The sequence below is a fragment of the Leucoraja erinacea genome, unplaced genomic scaffold (genome assembly GCF_028641065.1).
Source record: "Leucoraja erinacea ecotype New England unplaced genomic scaffold, Leri_hhj_1 Leri_1628S, whole genome shotgun sequence".
NCBI lineage: Eukaryota > Metazoa > Chordata > Chondrichthyes > Rajiformes > Rajidae > Leucoraja > Leucoraja erinaceus.
The window spans coordinates 1-20312 of NW_026575922.1; the positions used below are offsets into that span (position 1 = coordinate 1).

Below are 20312 nucleotides of genomic sequence, written 5' to 3' on the forward strand. Positions count from 1 at the left end.
GGGAGGGAGAGAGAAAAATGGGGAAAATTTAAGACCAGGTAAGTCTAACCATCGGTAGTGTGGAAACTGCATCGAGTAGTTGTATAAGATGGGGGGGAAAGCAGCACATTTGAAAGTGGTGTGAAATCATTGGACAAAGGGTCAGCATGGATTTTACGAAAGGTAAATCATGTCTAGACGAATCTTATAGAATTCTTCGAGAATTGTTACAACTAGTAGCGTGGGATAGGGTGGAGAGAAGAAGAACCAGTGGGGATGTGGTGTATTGGGGGGGACTTCCAGAAGGCTCGGGGAAACATAGGGGTCCACCATAAGAGATAGGTATACAAAACTTAAAGCACAAGGATATTGGGGGTTCAAGTAAGATGATGGGATAGAGAACTGGTGGGCCAAACGGAAGCAAAGGTTAGGAGTAAACGGGTCCTTTTCACAATGGCAGGCAGTGACTAGTGGGGTACCGCAAGGCTCAGTACTGGGGACCCCGCAGCATTTACAATATATATTAATGATCTGGATGAGGGAATCTGAAGGCAATATCTCCCAAGTTTGCGGATATGACACTAGCTGGGGGGCAGTGTTAGGTTGTGAGGAGGATTGCTAGGAGACTGCAAGGTGACTTGGATAGGCTGGCGGTGAGTGGGCAAATGTTTGGCAGATGCAGTATAATGTGGATAAATGTGAGGTTATCCATTTTGGTGGCAAAAAAGGGGGGAAAGCAGACTATTATCTAAATGGTGGCCGATTGGAAAGGGGGAGATGCAGCGAGACCTGGATGTCATGGTACACCAGTCATTGAAGGTAGGCATGCAGGTGCAGCAGGCAGTAAAGAAAGCGAATGGTATGTTGGCTTTCATAGCAAGAGGATTTGAGTATAGGAGCAGGGAGGTTCTACTGCAGTTGTACAGGGTCTTGGTGAGACCACACCTGGAGTATTGCGTACAGTTTTGGTCTCCAAATCTGAGGGAAGGACATTCTTGCCATAGAGGGAGTACAGAGAAGATTCACCAGACTGATTCCTGGGATGTCAGGACTGTCTTATGAAGAAAGACTGGATAGACTTGGTTTATACTCTCTAGAATTTAGGAGATTGAGAGGGGATCTTATAGAAACTTACAAAATTCTTAAGGGGTTGGACAGGCTAGATGCAGGAAGATTGTTCCCGATGTTGGGGAAGTCAGGACATGGGGTCACAGCTTAAGGTTAAGGGGGAAATCCTTTAAAACCGAGATGAGGAGAACTTTTTTCACACAGAGAGTGGTGAATCTCTGGAACTCTCTGCCACAGAGGGTAGTTGAGGCCAGTTCATTGGCTATATTTAAGCGGGAGTTAGATGTGGCCCTTGTGGCTAAGGGGATCAGAGGGTATGGAGAGAAGGCAGGTATGGGATACTGAGTTGGATGATCAGCCATGATCATATTGAATGGCGGTGCAGGCTCGAAGGGCCGAATGGCCTACTCCTGCACCTAATTTCTATGTTTCTATGTTTTCTATGTTGAAGGGCAGGAGAGAGGGAGGGAGGGAGGGAGGCTGCAGTGGCGGCTAGCAGTGTAGTGGTCGCAGCCGGCACACAGGAGGCGCTGACACTCGCTGCCCGGGACCGACGCGCTTCCCCAGACGGTGCAGATTGCTGTCATGTGGCGCAAAGAGACAACTGTGCTAGGACTGAAGACAGCGTGAGAATTCTGTCATCAGCGCAAGGGCGTGAGAATGGATTGAAATGCGTGATTCTCACGCTCAAAGCGTGAGAGCTGGCAGCCCTGCAGTTAGCCTGACATGAGTGGTGGGGAAGATACTGGAGTCGATTATCAAGATGTAATCCAAAGGCGCATTTGGCGGGGGTCGAGACCCCCCCCCCCCGGGGGTCTCGACTCCCAGGTTAAGAACCGCTGAGATAAAGGATACAGGGGACAACATTTAGTGCAAATAGTGTCTGGAGATGGCGCTTGACCCGATGTGTGTGTGTGTGTTGTACTTCTTCCTTTCATTTAAGATTCTACGCTTTAAAAAAAAATCTTCATTTAAAGAAAATGTAGAAATGCTTGCTTTCTCCCGGGTTGATTTCCTGTCTGCGGGACCGAGCACACACACACACACACACACACACATGAAGTTACAGTCATCCGGTCCATGTTCTGAATTTGGCGGTTTCTCTGCTCGGCAACAATGAAACTTCAACGGAACTTGCTGCGAGGTTTATTTTTTTTTAATGCTGTCCACTCTCTGTTAAACGGGGTGTTTGTTTGCTTGCCACTGCCCAGATTCTCTCTCGTTTCCTCTTCATTCGACTCACTGGAAGGGCACGGTCAAAGATCCTAGAGAACCTCTAGGATCTTTGGGCACGGTATTTGAGAGCCCAAAATAAAATCAAGAATTTGATTGGTGACGGAGGGCATCTTGTTTAAAAGTTAAACACTGACTGCTGCCGAATTGCACGGACGGCAACAGGGAGGAAAACGGGTTTCTGCCCTTCTGTGTCCCCTCCACCCATGAACACCTTCAGGCAACCTGATCCGTTCGTTTCCTGCGATTGTATTTCTAGTTGCATCGTGCAAAATAATTTACAGTTGAATGAAGAGAAGTTTTGAATGTGTGGTGGTTTTATATGTGCGAATGGCTGGAATCTGCTACTGTAAAGTAGCACACACAAAGGTATACAGTTTACCCTGAGCTGCAACTCTCTGGTGAGAGGCCACTGACTGACTGACTGACTGAGGACTTTTAGTTTTGGTCGCTGGCTCCCCCGGTCACACGAGCAGAAGCCCCCATGTCCGGGGCGAGCTGCCCCCCGTGGAAGTTGTCCCATTGCCGAACATCACCGTTAAATAATTTTAGTGTGAGGGGGTGGCGTTCGTGGGTGTGGCTGTTTGTGAGCGAGCGGTGCCAGAACAAAACCAGAGCTTCCACTTCCCTTGCGAACCGAGCCAGTCCTCAAGTCCGCGACAACGGCGAGGAAGTCAGCGCAAAGTGCTCCATCATCGCGGCCCCGGAGCACAGTTAACGGCAAGCCACGAGGGAAACGATTAAAGGTGGGGTTAAGCAACTAGATACTTGGTGGGGTGCAAGGAAGGGAATTCTATGAGAGGAGAGGGTGGAGAGAGTGCCATGGGGGATGGGGCACATGGTATTGGGGGTAGAGTGCTGACATGGATAGAAAATTGGTTGGCAGACAGGAAACAAAGAGGAGGGATTAACGGGTCCCTTTCAGAATGGCAGGCAGTGACTAGTGGGGTGCCACAAAGCTCGGTGCTGGGATGGCTGCTATTTATAATATACATCAATGATTTAGATGAAGGGATTCATAGTAACATTAGCAAATTTGCAGATGACACAAAGCTGGGTGGCAGTGTGAACTATGGGGAGGATGCTATGAGAATGCAGGGTGACTTGGACTGGTTGGGTGAGTGGCCAGATGCATGGTAGATGACGTTTAATGTGGATAAATGTGAGGTTATCCACTTTGGTATCAAAAACAGGAAGGCAGATTACTATCTAAATGGCGTCAAGTTGGGAAAAGGGGAAGTACAACGGGATCTGAGGGTCCTTGTTCATCAGTCTATGTTGTAAGCATGCAGGTACAGCAGGCAGTGAAGAAAGCGAATGGCATGTTGGCCGTTATAACAAGAAGAGTTGAGTATAGGAGCAAAGAGGTCCTTCTGCGGTTGTACATGGCCCTATGAGATCACACCTGGAGTATTGTGTGCAGTTTTGGTCCCCCAATTTGAGGAAGGACATTCTTGCTACTGAGGAAGTGCAGTGTAGGTTTACAAGGTTAATTCCCGGGATGGTGGGTCTGTCATATGCTGAGCGAATGGAGTGGCTGGGCTTGTACACTCTGGAGTTTAGAAGGATGAGAGGGGATATTATTGAAACATATAAGTTTGTTAAGGGTTTGGACACGCTAGAGGCAGGAAACATGTTCCCGATGTTGGGGGAGTCCAGAACCAGGGGGGGATAATTTAAGAATAAGGGGTAAGCCATTTATAACTGAGAAGGAAACACTTTTTCTCACAGGGAGATGTGAGTCTGTGGAATTCTCTGCCTCAGAGGGTGGTGGATGCCATTTCTCTGGATACTTTCAAGAGAGAGCTAGATAGGGCTCCTAAAGATAGCGGAGTCGGGGGATATGGGGAGAAGGCAGGAACGGGATACTGATTGGGGATGATCAGCCATGATCACATTGAATGGCGGTGCTGGCTTGAATGGCCTACCCCTGCACCTATTGTCTATTGATACTGCACCCACTAGCTTATCACAAATGCAGCTACTTCTAAGTGTAAACATATTTTAAATCCTCTGCTACCATGGACATTTAAGGATGTGAGTTTCAAAGCTTGGCAAGCTGCTGCGAAGATCAGATTGTCTCTTTTCTAAATTCAACTTCTCATCGTGCACCCTGTAAAAAAATCCTCAAGTGTTTGTAGATTTCAATTAACTTCAATTAACCAGCTAGCCTGTAAAGCCTTGCCCTTATAAAAGATCTGGCCCACTTCAATTATCAATTAGAACACACCACCTCTGAACTGCTAACTGTACATGATGGTGTGTAACCTGTTTATTGTCTTTTGAAGTGTCCTCAGCAGCTGAAGCACATCCTCCTTGGACTTTCCAAGAAATAAATTAGATTATTCCATGAACTTAATCACCACATACCAGTCTTTTTTTGTGGATCGTGGCCAGAGGAGAAATTGTCGGAGAGTAGTGGAGGAAGGGGCAATGTTGGAGGGACAGTATTGCTGTAGGAACATGGAGGGAGGGTCATAAAGACATCTAGTCATATCTCACAAAAGGCTGGAGACTGTGCATCTACCTCATCTATTCCACACGTGACACACTTTCCAAGCTTAACACGATCTTTCCTATAGCAGGTTGACTAAAACTGAACGCAATACTTGCGTTCAGTGCCTTGGACAACCATAACATAACGTCCCAACTTCTGTACTCGGGCATTTGTATGCAGAGAGTCTCTATGACCGGGGGTTTTGGGGGGGGTGTGAGGGGGGGTTATGATGGAGATGGAGCGCTTTTGCACTAGAGCAGTGACTAGTGAGATACCGCAAGGCTTGGTGCTAGGACCGCAGCTATTTACAATTTACATTCATGATTTAGAGATAAAGGAATTAAAAATACATTAGCAAATTTGCAGATGACACAAGGCTGGGTGGCAGTGTGAACTGTGAGGAGGATGCTATGAGGATGCAGGGTGACTTGGACAGGTTGGGTGAGTGGGCCGATGCGTGGGTGAGGTTATCTACTTTTGTGGCAAGACCAGGAAGGCAAATGATTATCTGAATGGTGTCAAGTTGGCAAAAGTGGAAGTACAACCAGATCTGGGGATCCTTGTACATCAGTCACTGAAAGTAAGCATGCAGGTAGAGCAGTCAGTGGAGAAAGCTAATGGTATGTTGGCCTTCATTACGAGAGGAGTTGAGTATAGGAGCAAAGAGGTCCTTCTGTAGTTGTACAGGGCCCTGGTGAGACCACTGCCGGAGTATTGTGTGAAGCTTTGGTCTCCAAATTTGAGGAAGGACATTCTTGCTGTTGAGGAAGTGCAGCATAGGTTCACGAAATTAATTCCCAAGGTGACGTGACTGTCATATGTTGAAAGAATGGAGTGACTGGGCTTGTATACATTGAGTTTAGAAGGATGAGAGGGCATCTTATTGAAACGTGTAAGATTATTAAGGGATTGGACATGCTAGAGGCAGGAAAAATGTTCCCGATGTTGAGGGAGTCCAGAACCAGGGGCCACAGTTTAAGAATAAGGAGTAGGCCATTTAGAACAGAGATGAGGAAAAACGTTTTTACCCAGAGATTTGTGAATCTGTGGAATTCTCTGTCTCAGTGGAGGCCAATTCTCTGGATGTTTTCAAGAGAGAGTTATATAGAGCATTTAAAGATAGCGGAGTCAAGGGATATGGGGAGAAGGCAGGAATGGGGTACTGATTGTGGATGATCAGCCATGATCACAGTGAATCTGACTCGAAGGGCCAAATGACCTACTTCTGTTTGCAGTTTGCATTTCTGTTTGCTCCATTACAGGAAGGAAGTGGAGGCTTTGGAGAGGTTTACCAGAATGTTGCCTGGATTAGTGGGTATTAGCTACAGGAAAGAAGTTGGACAAACTTGGATTGTTTTCTCTAGAATGCCAGAGGTTCAGTGGCGGCCTGATGGACATCATGGAAAAAGATAGACAGAAAGGGAAGGGGAAAGAGAAATATTCTGCCACCCTTCTAATTTTTCTTCCCCTCCATTTGCCCATAGGCCACGGCTCACAATGGCATTGGTGGGGCGGGAGTGGAAGAAGAGTGCGTGCGTGTGTGCTTGTGATTACTGCTACAATTCCAACGCATTCACCTGATAATGCTGCTTCCCACAAACTTCCGCAATTTTGCCTTTTGTGTCAATCACAAGATCCTTTTCCAATCTGAATCTTCTCATCAGCTCTGAATTTCCCAGGAATTCTTTCTTTAAAATAAGATGGTATAATTCCTCATTTAACCACATTCCCCCATAAAAGATCAGCTTGTATGCATGTGGAACGATGTACTGATTTTCATTTCATTGGGGATACCAGAATTGTATGTCACCTGTTGAGCAGAGTGGCTGCATTCCATCATTTAATTGTTTCAGAAATGGGCACACTTTTTAAGCAAGAATTATTATTACTTCATTCTCTTATCTTTCTAATCAAAACTGCGGCATGTTGCCTTGGTGACTCAAACACGTTCCCCTCCAGAGCACCTCTGATGTCAACACCATGGCAGCCAAGGTTCTCTGGAACTCTGCCACAGAGGGTAGTTGAGGCCACTTCATTGGCTATATTTAAGAGGGAGTTAGATGTGGCCCTTGTGGTTAAGGGGATCAGGGGGTATGGAGAGAAGGCAGGTACGGGATACTGAGTTGGATGATCAGCCATGATCATATTGAATGGCGGTGCAGGCTCGAAAGGCCGAATGGCCTACTCCTGCACCTAATTTCTATGTTTCTATGTTTCTATGTGAGGCAGATAAGTGATTGGTGGAGGTAGTGGCTGTTTTGCAAACATACAGCATTTATCTAAATTTAACTGGCTAAGGGGCCTAGTTTAGAGATGGAGCGCGGAAACAGGTCCTTCGGCCCACCGGATCCGTGCCGATCTGAGATCCTACACCCACTAGGGACAATTTTTATATTTACTAAGTCAATTAACCTACATACCTGTATGTCTCTGAAGTGTGCCAGGAAATCGAAGATCTCGGAGAAAACCCACACAGGTTGCGGGGAGAACGTACAAACTCCTTACAGACAGCACCTGTAGTCGGGATCGAACCTGGGTCTCCAGCGCTGCATTCGCTATAAGGCAACAACTCTACCGCTGCGCCACCCACCGTGCTGAAAGATTTTCCATCTTTTCTATCTCCCCACCCTATCCGAAGATAGATTGGTGGGAAAAGTGAAAAAGAGGAAATGGATGTTATGAGTGTGTGTAAATATTTGTTGCTTGCCACATATTGGTTACGTCTGATGTACTTGTGATTCTCCGATGGTTACAGTTTAGTTGATTGTCACGTGTACCGATGTACAGTGAAGAGCTTTCTATTGCATGCTATCTAGGCAGCAGAAAGACAATACATGATTACAAGCAAGCCATTTGCAGTGTATAGCTGCATGATAAAGTATAACAGTGATTGGGGGAAAAAAATTTGAAGTAGGATCGCTATATAAATGCAAATATATGGTATTTTATCATATCATCCCCCCACCCCCCATCCCCGAATGGCCTCCTCCTGCACCTATTTTCTATGTCTATGTATAAATCTCCTATTTTACTTTGAAATTATATTCATTTATAACTGTTTGTAACATCAGTAACCACCTTAATGTTCGTGCGTTTAGTACCGGGTATGCTTGAAACTATTTATAGTAATGTACTGTATCTTTAAAAAAACCCGATATCAACCAGGTGTGAAAATTACACTGAATCGAACGATGATTGAAAATGCATGGGAATCGATTTATCGCGACCCTGCTGCAAAATTTTTAAGTCGAAAGTTGTATTTTATTTCAAAGTGGGAATTTGAAGATGGGGACAGAGATGCTAAACAGAGAATTTAAACTCGGGAGAGCTCTTGGGTGAACTCGCACGGTGGAACAGGGCTTGAGGCAGCATCTATGGAGCGAAAGGAATAGGCAACGTTTTGGGCCGGGTCTGGAAGAAGTGTTTCGCCCCGAAAACGTTGCATTTTTCCATGGGGGGGGGGGGGGGGGGGGGGGGGGGGGGGGGGGGGGATATTGGGGGTGGGTCATCACTCAACTTCGTGGGTGGCTAAAGGGGGTGGGTCACAACCGGGGGGGGGGGGGGGGGGGGGGGGGGTGGGGGGGGGGGGGGGGGGGGGAGGGGGGTGAGGGGGGGGGGGATATACCAGGGTGTGGGGGTTGTGAGTTAACCACCTGCTTAGGGCGTCCATCCAATCCTCAACAAAGGCACATCCACTGGGCCTTTCGTGAAAGTGAGGAGAGACTCCACCCCTTGAGGGAGGGGTAGGAGAGGGGAATCTAAAGGGTAACCCTGGCACCCCCTTTTGGTCTCCAATCACCTCACAATGGGCATCCCAACAGTGGTGCAGGACCCCAGAAAGGAGAACCTCCCACCCCCGCCCCCCCCCACCCCCCCTTTTTCTCCCCTTCACCCCCCCCCCTCTCCATCCAACCCCCCCCCCCCCCCCCCCCCCCCCCCCCCCCCCCCCCCCTGTCCCCTCCCTCCCCCCCCTCCCCTCCCCCCCCCCCTCTCCCCCCCCCCCCTCTCCCCTCCCCCCCCTCTCACCCCCCCCCGCTCCCCCCTCCCCCCCTCCTCCCCCCCCTCCTCCCCCCCCCCCTCCTCCCCCCCCTCCTCCCCCCCCTCCTCCCCCCTCCTCCCCCCTCCTCTCCCCCCTCCTCCCCCCCCCCCCCCCCCCCCCCCACTTTTGGGTTTTCCCCCCTTTTTCTTTTCTCCCCCCTCCTCCCTCCCCCCCCTCCCCCCCCCCCCCCTCCTCCCCCCCCTCTCCTCCCCCCCCTCTCCTCCTCCCCCCCTCTCCTCCCCCCCTCCTCTCTATAATTTACAATTTCACCAAAGCCAATTAACCCGCTAAACATATACGTCTTTGGAGTGTGGGAGAGAAACCAGAGCACTGAAGAAACCCATGTGGTCACAGGGAGAATATACAAACTCCATATAGACAGTACCTGTAGTCACCAGTACTGTTGCATCATGTGTAAGTCTTTATATAAAATTACCCTTTTTTTCCTCTCTATCTCAGGTAAAGGATGAAAAGGTCTACACGATTACTTGAAAAGGTTGTGCTGTGTGTCTTGATAACTCTGGGATTGGTCTTTGTGTTTTGGAATGATGGCCCATTGCAAAAGACTGATGACGTTGTCACAGAAGCTATCCATCACAAAGATTTACCAAAGCTTGTTGTTGAAGCAATTAAATTGGTGGTTGAGCCCAAGTGCCGAGAAAACAAGACATTCCTGGACCAACCCGCATTTAACCAACAGCCCCAGCACATGAAAAACTTCTTGCAGTATAAACACTGTCGAGAATTTGGTATGATTCAGAATGTCCCAAACAAGTGTTGGGGTCGAGAAGGCTCTGGCAATGTCTTCTTGCTTCTGGTGGTCAAGTCTGACCCATTCAACCAGGACCGACGCGATATGGTAAGAAAGACCTGGGGGAAGGAACGTGAATTCCAAGGGGTCCAAATACGGAGGGTCTTTATGTCCGGTGTCTCTCCTGACCAGAAGGAAAGGAAGAAGTTGAATTGGCTGTTAGCAACTGAGAATAGAGAACATGGAGACATCCTGCAATGGGATTTCCTGGATACCTTCTTCAACCTGACACTCAAGCAGTACAAGTTGCTGCAGTGGGTCGATGAATTTTGCCCCAGTGCTCGGTTCATCTTCAATGGAGATGATGATGTCTTTGTTAACACTGACAACATGGTTCATTACTTGCTGGGGATGAATTCTCACCAGCACCTGTATGTGGGGCATCTCATGCTAGGGGTTGGGCCCATCCGAGAGAAGAGGAGCAAATATTATGTGCCAGAGGTGCTGACCTCCAGCAACTTGTACCCACCGTACATTAGTGGAGGGGGCATACTTATGTCTGTTCACACAGCTAATATTATCTATCGTATTGCCAAAAACCTCGAACTATTCCCCATTGATGATGTTTTCCTGGGGATGTGCCTGGCTAAGGCTGGGCTGGCCCCAAGCTCGCACCTGGGCTTCAGAACGGCTGGAATCGAGGTTCCATCCATTCAGGATGACTCGTTCAATCCTTGCTATTATCGTGAGTTGCTGCTGGTGCACCGTTTTCGGCCATATGAACTGCTGTTGATGTGGGATGCAGTGCACAATGCTAGTCTGAGGTGTGCTTACTCTCCGCAGAGAATTGCATTGGAGGCAAGGAACCGCGGGAGATGGTAACAACTGTCGGAATGTAGTACCGTCTGTGGATGTGCATTTTTATCCAAAGTTGCTCGTGTTGTTTAAGATATGTTGCTGAATTGCGAAATGACATTGAATCAAATGCCTATGTCCTGTGTCTTTTTATATCCTCTGTGTTTGATATGTTGTTAGGTTGCAAGAGGAACATCATCCCTCGGCCTAATATCTATTGCACTCATAGCCACATTGAAACAGGGACACTATAATCTATTGTGGCCAAGTTAAAACCACTCCAGATGAACAGAGGTCACTTGGCACTGAGCACACCCCCGTGGCACATTTGCACTGTACGATGCATTTTTAACAAATGATGCATCGGAACACCATATTTTTGCCTTTTCTTACCTGCAGCCTACCCTGCAAAATGAGCAGTGGAATAAATGTATTTCCTGGTAGGGAACACCGAGAATGATGGATAAATGAGAATACTTTGAATCACTGTCTTTAGTTGTCTCAGAATTGAAGGATCGAAGAGGAAATAAATATCATCACTTAACTGCTAAAAGCCTATCATGGATTGAACAACCCAATGGGCTGAACCTAGTCCAGCTTCTTTGCGCCAACTTAGATACCAAGGCCTTCTTCTAACAGACCATCCGAGTAATAATATTCCTCTTCAACTACAGTATTTCTTGTATTTGGCAAGTTCAAGCCCTATGTTATATATCTTTGAATGATGTTGTCTTTCTGGAAAGACTGATGCTACTGGATGTCATGAAATAATTTGTTTATATTACTCGTGTATTGTTGGGATTAAATCTTTTGTTGACCAAAGAAAGAAAAATGGTCTTGATTTAATAAAAAAATTAATTGTCTTCCTCGGTTTTATTTAAGATATTCCCTGTCAGTAGGTAAAGTAGTGATGAACAGGCATGTGAAATAATTCTTCTATCGTCCTTCACTGGCCTTAAAGCACTTTGGCATGTCTTGATGTAGTAGTTGTGTCTCAGTACTCTCTGTTCTATCCATATCTCATAGAACATAGAACATAGCATAACACAGGAGCAGACCTTTGGCCCACAATGTCAGCACCAAACTTGATGCCAATTTAAAATAATTCCATCTGCCTGCACAGGGTCTATATCCTTCCATCGTCTGTACGTTCTTGTTCCTATCCAAAAACTCTTAACTGTTGCTAATATACCTGATTCCACCACATCCACCAGGAAGCATTCCAGGCACCTACCACTCTATCTATACATTTGTATATCCCCTTTCACCTAAAATCTATCTTCTCCCCGCACCCCACCCCCTGGTTTTTTACATATTTTAATAATATGCCGTCCTGGGAATACGAGGACTGTCGTATATCTCAGTCACGTCCCTTTTTAACCACTTCTGCTAGCTTACTAAATCTCCACTGCACCCGCCCCATCACCATCACATCCTTCCTGTACTTCTGTATTCCAGCTGAGGATTGACCAATGTTGCCATTAGTTTATGACCAATGTTGTGTTAAACGTTTGTGTAAATGTTCTCCGGTTTGTTTTATGTGGGGGAGGGGGAAACTTTTTTCAGGACTTGCAGCAGAGTTGACCCTTTGCTTGGGATCGCTCCAACTGTGGCCTTTACATCGGGAGCTCAGCAGTCTCCGGAGAGGTCGTGGTTGTCGGGAGCTCCAATCGACCAGGTTCGACCAGCCCCGACGCGAGGATCGACTGTCCGGCGCGGGGGAGCTGACATCCCCTGATGCAGGAACAGATCACCTCGACGTGGAGGACCCACCGCTGGCTACGGGAGTCCAGATCATCCCGTCAACGGAGGGCTCGAGGCCCCCGACCGCGGGATAGCAAAGGGAAGAGTGAACTTTTTTTCACCTTCCATCAGAGAGAGGAATGTGGAGGAGTCTCTGTGATGGATGCTTATGTTAAAATGTGTTTTATGTGTTCCATTGCTTTTTAGTTGTATGACGGACTTGGCAAATTAAATTCCTCGTATGTTGCGAAACATACTTGGCTAATAAAGTATCATTTTGTGATTGTGATTCATTTGGAGCACAACCTTCCTTTTCTGGTCATGTTATAGAAAAGATATGGAGGCTTTGGAGAGGTGCATGAGGGATAGATAGACTTTTTCCCAGGATGGAGTGGTCCAATAATAACAAGCATAGATTTATGGTGTGAGAGGGAATGTTTAACAGTGATATTCAAAGCAAGCTTTTTCTCGGAAAATGGCAGGCGTCAGGAATACACAATGGGAGTTGGTCAAAGCAGATGCCACAGCAATATTTAAAAGGCACTTAGACGGGCACATAAACAGCAGGGGCTGGTGGAAATATAGACCATGTTAGGACATTAATTTACATTGGCAATATGGTGGCACAATGATTGTAGACTGCTGGCCCGGTTCCTGTGCTGTGACTTGGTAGGATAAACCTGAGGAACAAAGGGGCTCAAAGTCAGTCTCGAGCAAGATCGTCAGCTCCATGATGTTAGGCCACAGAGCGACCGGAGATACGATCAAGCAAACAATCGCATCTCCGGCAAGGTAAGAGATTGAAAAAAATCCCCCTTGACGACCCCATCCCCCCCCCCCCCCCGCCACATAAAACAAGAGAACATTAACATCTACTTTTAAAAACATCTCAAAATAACAAAAAAGACAAAAAGACAGACAGACCGTTGGCAAGGCTGCCATTGCTGATGACACCACCTGGTGGAATGATAACACCACCTTCAGTCATCCACAGTCTTCTTTGACTGGATAGCTCACAACAAAAAGCTTTTCACTGTACCTCAGTACATGTGACTAATAAATTAAATTTTACTTCGGAGTCACGTGAGTGATTCCGTGAAGATCCCAGCGCAGTGCGCATGTGCGGCATAATCGCACAGCTGTGCAGAACGCGGCCAGCGGGAGTCGGCAGCTCCCGCATCCAAGGAACGTGAGGTAAGTACTTACCTTAATCGGGCCTTGTGGTTTTTTGCTCCAGGGGGAGCAAAGTAGAGAGGCAGCGGCCCCCGTTTCGACTCCAGCGAAGGAGCCGACAGTGGAGGGGGAAAGGCGCTAACGGGACCGCACACGCTGCGGACCGCTGCAGGGAGCTGCGCTGATGCCGGTCCGCTGAACAGCTGTTTGGTGAACAGCAGCGGACCGGCGGGAAGTTTAAAAACCCGACCGGCAGCCCTGCAGACTCCTGACAAGGAGAATCGCCGCCCGGGAACCGCTACAATGCCGCCTGAAAAACGGCAGGCAGCCTCTACATACAGGTAAGACAAAAATCTTCCCAATTTAACAGGTTCTACAGGAGCCAACTTCCTCCAAAACTGGAACAGGTTGGAGACAGCAAAAATAAGTATGTCTGTCTCCCCAAGCCAGAGGAGGTCATGGAGTTCACCTCCAGGGAAAAAAGGGGCACTGGCTGAATGCCAAGGGAGCTGACACTCCTACCCCAGTGCTATTGCACTAGCCATCTCCCTTGTCGAGGGATTGATGCAACAGCGGAGTTTGAGCTATGCCTCCTCCAATTTATAGCACACCCTTTTGCTCCCTCTTTTGAGGCTAGCTAAGGAGGCCAGGGCTGGGCTGGCTTAAACGCTGGGCAGGCGGACGAGAACAGCAGTATGCCAGGGGAGCAGGATCAGGAAGAGCTACTGGGTGTCGTGGGCCACTACATGGCTCCTCCACGCGACCATCTTCCCAACAAAGCCCTGCAGGAGCAGGCCTTTCTAGAGGCAAATCCGCAGGCAGCTGGGTCAGCAGACTCGCAGACAAGCAGCGAATTCTGAAGCTCCTAACAGAAGGGTCAAGATGTTACCGCCTTTGCTCGTTTTTTTTTCCATGGATCATACTCACCTGGCAGGCGAGACGCCATGATCACCAAGGTGGTTCTCCCAGAATGGGACCTGCCCGCAACCCCAAATAAACGGGGCTATGCAAACCGCTGCTGCGGGAAGAGAGGCAGCTAAACCTGTGCGCCTCATGAGGGCAGGCCATGGAACGAGCAGGACATCGCATCCAACACCCAGCTGGCAGCACCCCTCGGCATCCACCAGCAATATCAAACAAGGACTGGTGAAAGCCTGGCGACCGCTTCACATTACCCCCAAAGTTCTTTTTAGACAGGTGCCCAGAGCGGAGCCGTGGGAAAATGCGCCGCCCCACCGACAGCACCAGCATACCAGCAAACTAGGCCTTCATGAAAAAACAATAAACATGGAGGTAGGTAGTCTGGTTCCTCCCAGTTTACACTAAATAAGGGTGTTCTACTAACTGCGGGGGGGGGGGGGGGCATTTACACTTGTTGATAAAGCATGGGATGCTGTCACAAATAACTAAAATATACTCAACAGTATTAGAGGATAAAAATGGAATTCAAATTGGGCATATTATCGCCAGTTCAGCAATGCGCCCAAAGGGCATTTTCTCCCTCTAAGAAAAGAGAAGTGAGAAGGTCAAGCTGAACTAGAAAGGCTCATTACTAAACGGATCATGGGAGTAAAACATGAACCATTGGAATTTGTATCAAATATATTCACCAAAACTACAAAAGATGGTGAATGTAGCATCATCATTGATCTAATATCACTAAATAAATCTGTTGAGTATATACACTTTAAGATGGAGACGGGTTTTTGTCACTGCCAGACATCTGATCTCCCAAGGATACCTATGGGGAGCATTGATATGGAAGATGCTAACTATCTTATACCCATACACTAGGATCATTATAGATACCTAAAAAAATTTACCTGGATAATGGATATCCCGGTTAGGGCAACCATGGGAGCATAGAGCATTCCCTATGGTCTAACCTCAGCCCTAAACTATTATAAATATTAAAAAATGGCCATGAAAATATTAAGAAAACAAGCATAATCATGGCATATATTGGATGATATCCTCATATTAGGGGAAACAAAGGAATTAGCTGTGGCAGCAGTTCTAGCTACGAAACAGCTCCCTAAAGCTCTGAGGTTTATCCCACGCCCAGATAAACCAGAATTGAAGCGTTAACTACCAAGGATTATCTGGGCTTCAATAATAATTCCGTCCATATGACTGTTACTTTGCCAAGGTACTTGGGTCACTATAATCAAATCATGAATGTACCCACTGAAGCTATATCACAATTAAGGTGGTGGGCAGACATATATTTGGCATAGTTTTCAGCCCTATTACCATCACCAATCCCAACTTGGTTATTAAAAACCGATGCCAGTACTTTAGCCTGGGGAGCAACTAAACTCCATATCCAGCACAGGTAACAGATGGACCAATTCACAAACATCGTTACTACACATACTACACATCAACTACTTGGGATTGGTGATCGCCTATTGGGCTAAAAAGCATATGCATTTCAAATGCAGCACGTACGTATGTGGTTACGGATTGATAATACTATGGTGGTGGCTTATATCAACCATATGGGGAGCATAATAATCATTATTGTGCAACAAATTGGTCAAACAAATCTGGCAATGGTGTGTCAAAAGACATTTTAACTATCAGCTGCCTATGTCCTAGGAAGCTAGAACACAGTGGGAGACACCATGTCACGGGGTAAAATTTATGATTACATTGAATAGATGTCAAACCCAAAATATCTGCTAAAGGTATTAAGCAGTTTGAAAGCCAGATATCAATTTGGTTGCACAAGACGGAATCACCAGTAACCTATGTATGTGACTTAGGAACCAAATTAGAGGCAGCAGCGATAGATGCCTACACGCTGGAAGGGGGAATTTCTGCTTTGCCTTCCTCCCTTCTGCCTCATCAGACGGGCACTTCGCAATACAGATGGGATCTGTCTCCGAGATATTGAACGTGCCCGACCGGCCTACACAGCCATGGTTCCCAGTTCATCACGACACGGTGGGCGAGTCACCTATGGATTTCCCTAGTGGACCATGGTTGCTGACTCAACCCAGTATCAGGCACAAGCCACCCATGCCAGGGAAACATCAAACTCCTGGGTGCAGGTTTTGAATAGACCTTACCAGCGACTGGGATTATCCAAAGGAACCATTACCACCATGTCGGCATCCCTGCGAACAGTCACTAAAAGCTAACATGGGTAAAATACTGCCACGACGCAGGGACAACGAACTATTCAACCACTGACGTATTGGAGTTCCTGGAACATCTACGCCATGACTAAAAGGTGAGTTACAGTGCCGTAAATACAGCATGGAGCGCCTTATCTGCTTATCTAAAACAGCATGTCAGCAGAGCATGGGATCCCATATCTCAGAGAAAGGCACCAGCCAGATCCCTCAGCTTGCTCAATCTATGTTAAAAACGCTCATGCTTATGGCTCTAGTACACGCTCACAGAGTCCAGTCACTCCATAAGACTAGACTGGATAACATGGTGATTACCCCAGACGCATCACGTTCATATTCTAGGTCTGGTAAAATCTAACTCGCAGGTATATGGGACTAGGCGAGGTTATGAGTTCGGCACGGACTAGTAGGGTCGAGATCGCCTGTGTTTTTCCGTGCTGTAATCGTTATATGGCTATATGGACCAGGAACGCCCAATTCACTGGTGGGATTCCGGGCCTACCCACCAGAGTCCAGGTTGAGTGTGGTGACCCATCTACTACTATATATAGACACAACCCACAATCTTAGAGGGAGAGGAAAGCCTATGGGTCAACCACAGAAACCCCAAGACGGGGTACGAGCCAAACCACTCCAAGGTGGCTCAAACAGGTACTGAAAGCTGCCGGAATAGATAATAATACATTTTAATCCCATTCCACTAGGGCAGCATTGGTATCAGCGGCTGAACGAATGGACATCCCGGTTGACCACATTCTCAATACGGCAGAATGGTCAAGGGAACGACGTTCAGAACATTTTTTATTATAAACCGTTGATAAACCTGATTTAATTGCAGGAAGAATATTACAAACTGCAATATTAATTTAAGCTCAGGGGAGCTCTTTATGTTGTTATTGTTAACAAATACCTTTCTGTTTCTTGTGAAAGCAGATCCACTGGTTGATTACGATAACACTTCCTCCCTCAAAAACTTCGGCAGTGAGTGAAATAAAAACTGTTACACGGTTTGAAATCACAGACCTTTGAAGTCTTCACGGAATCACTCATGTGACTCCGAAGTAAAATAGTAAGATTAAACGAGTACTTACCAGTATGAAGTTTGATCTGTATTTTATGAGGAGTTACGGTGAGGTACTACGTGCCCGCCGCTCCCACCCTCAATATATAGATCAAACTAATAAACTGATGTCTCATGATCTTTACTATCTTACTTCAAATATTGTGTCTATCCTGTGATTTCACACCGCTGCTTCGAAGTATGCCGCACATGCGCACTGCGCTGGGATCTTCACGTAATACCTCACCGTAACTCCTCATAAAATACAGATCAAACTTCATACTGGTAAGTACTCGTTTAATCTTACTATTAACCTAAACTAAATGAGTTGGGAGAATATAATGGATTAAGGTGGGATTGATGTAAATGTGTGGCTGATAATCAGCATGGATTTGTTGAGCTGAAGAAAGCTGTATCTTTAACTATATGACAAAGCCATGAAGCCCCTGGTGCATTGCCTGTTCACAGTTGTGAATATGTTGGTCAAGGTTATGGTAGCAATGAAAAGTCTGGTGATCGTTTTGGATACGGACCAAATGAAAAAGGCAATGTTTTGAGTTTTAGTCAGGCAGTGCCAGAGGTGAATTCCAAAGATTAGGTTATGAAGAGAGTTATCAAGGCAAAGGAAATATTAGTTCCTATTAGATCAGGGAAGGGTTTTTTTTTACAGAACTTAACAGTATTCGAATTATAATATTATTCCAAAGCAAAATGTGAAACTAAAACAGAATGTGATGGAGCTGCTGAGCATGTCAGAGTGATCAGGTATAATTGTAAATTGTCCCTGGTTCCAATAGGATAGTGTGGATAGTAAAGTAAATTAAACTAAACCTGCATTTTAGACTTTAGATTTACAGCGTGGAAACAGGCCCTTCGGCCCACCGAGCCTGTGCCAACCAACGAAACCCCGTACACTAGCACTATCCCACACCACTAGAGACAATTTACAATTTACAGAAGCTATATAATCTACAATTCTGCACGTCTTTGGAGCTGGGAGGAAATCGGAGCACCCAGAGAAATCCCAGGCGGTCACAGGGAGAATGTACAAACCCCGTACATAGACATGCACCCGTAGTCAGGATCAGTAAAGAATTTAATCGGGATGCAAAACGTTAGACACCACAATGCAGCTATACAAGTCTTTGATCCATTGAGTTAAGGGCCTGTCCCACGAGCATGCGACTGCATGCGGCAAGCGCGACCAAACCGGAAGCGGGGGCCGCATGTCGGAAGCGGGGGCGCGGAGGTCGAGTGATCCCGTACGAGTTGACGTGAAGTTCAAGTGAAGTCCGCGGGAAGTTCGCGCGTGACGTATGGCGTCAAGACACTGCGTACAGCGTCGAGGCGGTGCGTACGGCCTCAATTTTGCGACATTCTTGTGTATTAACCAGCACCTGCAGTTCTTTGTTTTAACCACATACGATGTGAATACTTTACTCGGATATAACGGACAATCGACAATAACGGACACCATAAACCCCCCTCCCTGCCCCGCTCCCACACCCTCGTGGTCCGTTATAACAAGGGTTTACTGTACTGCCATTTTTAACTGCTTTTCTCAGGGCTATAAATGTAAAATAATAAAACCAACACCCATGAAATTCTCAGCAGTACATTGTGCTGTGGTAGAGGGGCAATAGTTGGGGGCTGATAGAACACCTTCAAAGAGGAGGCACATGTTGCAAGGGCCGAGTGGCCTCCAGTACACAATAGTTCAGGTGGGAAGTTTGACCTCTCGTGGTTCCCACTACACACGTCCAGGTGGATTTTGTTGAATTCCTGCTCTATGCTGCTGTGGTGTTATCAGTCAGGGATTCAAGGCAAACTACATTTTATCAGAATTCCTTGACAAGTTATCCTTTTCTCATTGCACTGTCAATATCAAGGTAAAAATCATGATTAGACATTTGTTTCTATTGACATGCATCCCAGCCTAATGCAAATAAAGCTACATAATGAAGTTAATGAGGTAATAAATGATATTTAAACAAACAGAAAGGTTAAACGCTGGGGATAGCATCGACTGGTTACTGCTATCAGACTTATCTTTTCTCTGGCATAATCGCCAACGATTAAATGTGTCATTTACGAGAGCACAGAAAGTAAGCTTGTATTTGTATATTTACACTATGAACTAATGGAAAACTCAGCTAGGTTGCCGGAATATTAAATCACTAGATAGACACATGATTGTATTCTTTTGTAACATTTCATTTTAAGAATGAACCAAAGTACACAAGAAAAACAAGCAGGAGCATGCCCGTCAGTACCTTACACTTACGTACCCCACCATTAGACAAGTTCATGGCAGATCTTCTACCTCACATCTTCCTTCCTCGCCCTATATCCCTTGATTTGTTTTATATTCAGAGATGGAACATAGAATGCAGAACAGTACAGCACAGGAAGAGGCCCTTCGGCCCACAATATCTGTGCAGAACATGATGCCACTTTCCAACTCATATCTGCCTGCACATAACCCATATCCCTCCATTCCCTGCATAGACATGTGGCTTTAGAAAAGCCTCTTGAATGGCACTATTGAATCTACCTCCATCAACACCACACCACCCTGCCCCCAGTGCATTCCAGGCACCCACCAGACTCTGTATTAAAGATTTGCCTCACATATCTCATTCAAACTTTGTGCCTCTCTTTTTAAAGCTATGCCCTCTAGTATTAGTATCTACTACTCTGGGAAAAAGAGGACGTGCATTCATCCCAGGTACCCCCATGATTTACACTTTGTTATACATCTTCAGGAGTGATTT

General features: G+C 46.5%; 1 protein-coding gene across 2 annotated transcripts; it reads left to right on the plus strand.

Annotated features, from left to right (window-relative positions):
• The first annotated feature begins 2099 nt into the window (after nt 1-2099).
• On the plus strand, nt 2100-12940 carry LOC129716043 (N-acetyllactosaminide beta-1,3-N-acetylglucosaminyltransferase 3-like). Of its 2 annotated transcripts, none has more exons than XM_055665921.1 (2): nt 2100-2191; nt 9276-12940. In XM_055665921.1, the coding sequence occupies exon 2, from the start codon at nt 9283-9285 to the stop codon at nt 10447-10449; it is 1167 nt and encodes a 388-aa protein (XP_055521896.1). In that variant the 5' UTR covers nt 2100-2191; nt 9276-9282; the 3' UTR covers nt 10450-12940. The 2 variants fall into 2 exon arrangements, with proteins under 2 accessions (XP_055521896.1, XP_055521895.1); XM_055665920.1 differs by lacking the exon at nt 2100-2191 and adding an exon at nt 2289-3026 and having other exon boundaries at nt 9276-12939.
• The last annotated feature ends 7372 nt before the right edge of the window (nt 12941-20312 follow it).

Bases quoted from the DNA above. Each gene is read 5' to 3' on its own strand.
- LOC129716043 (XM_055665921.1), top strand. From the start codon at position 9,283: ATGAAAAGGTCTACACGATTACTTGAAAAGGTTGTGCTGTGTGTCTTG.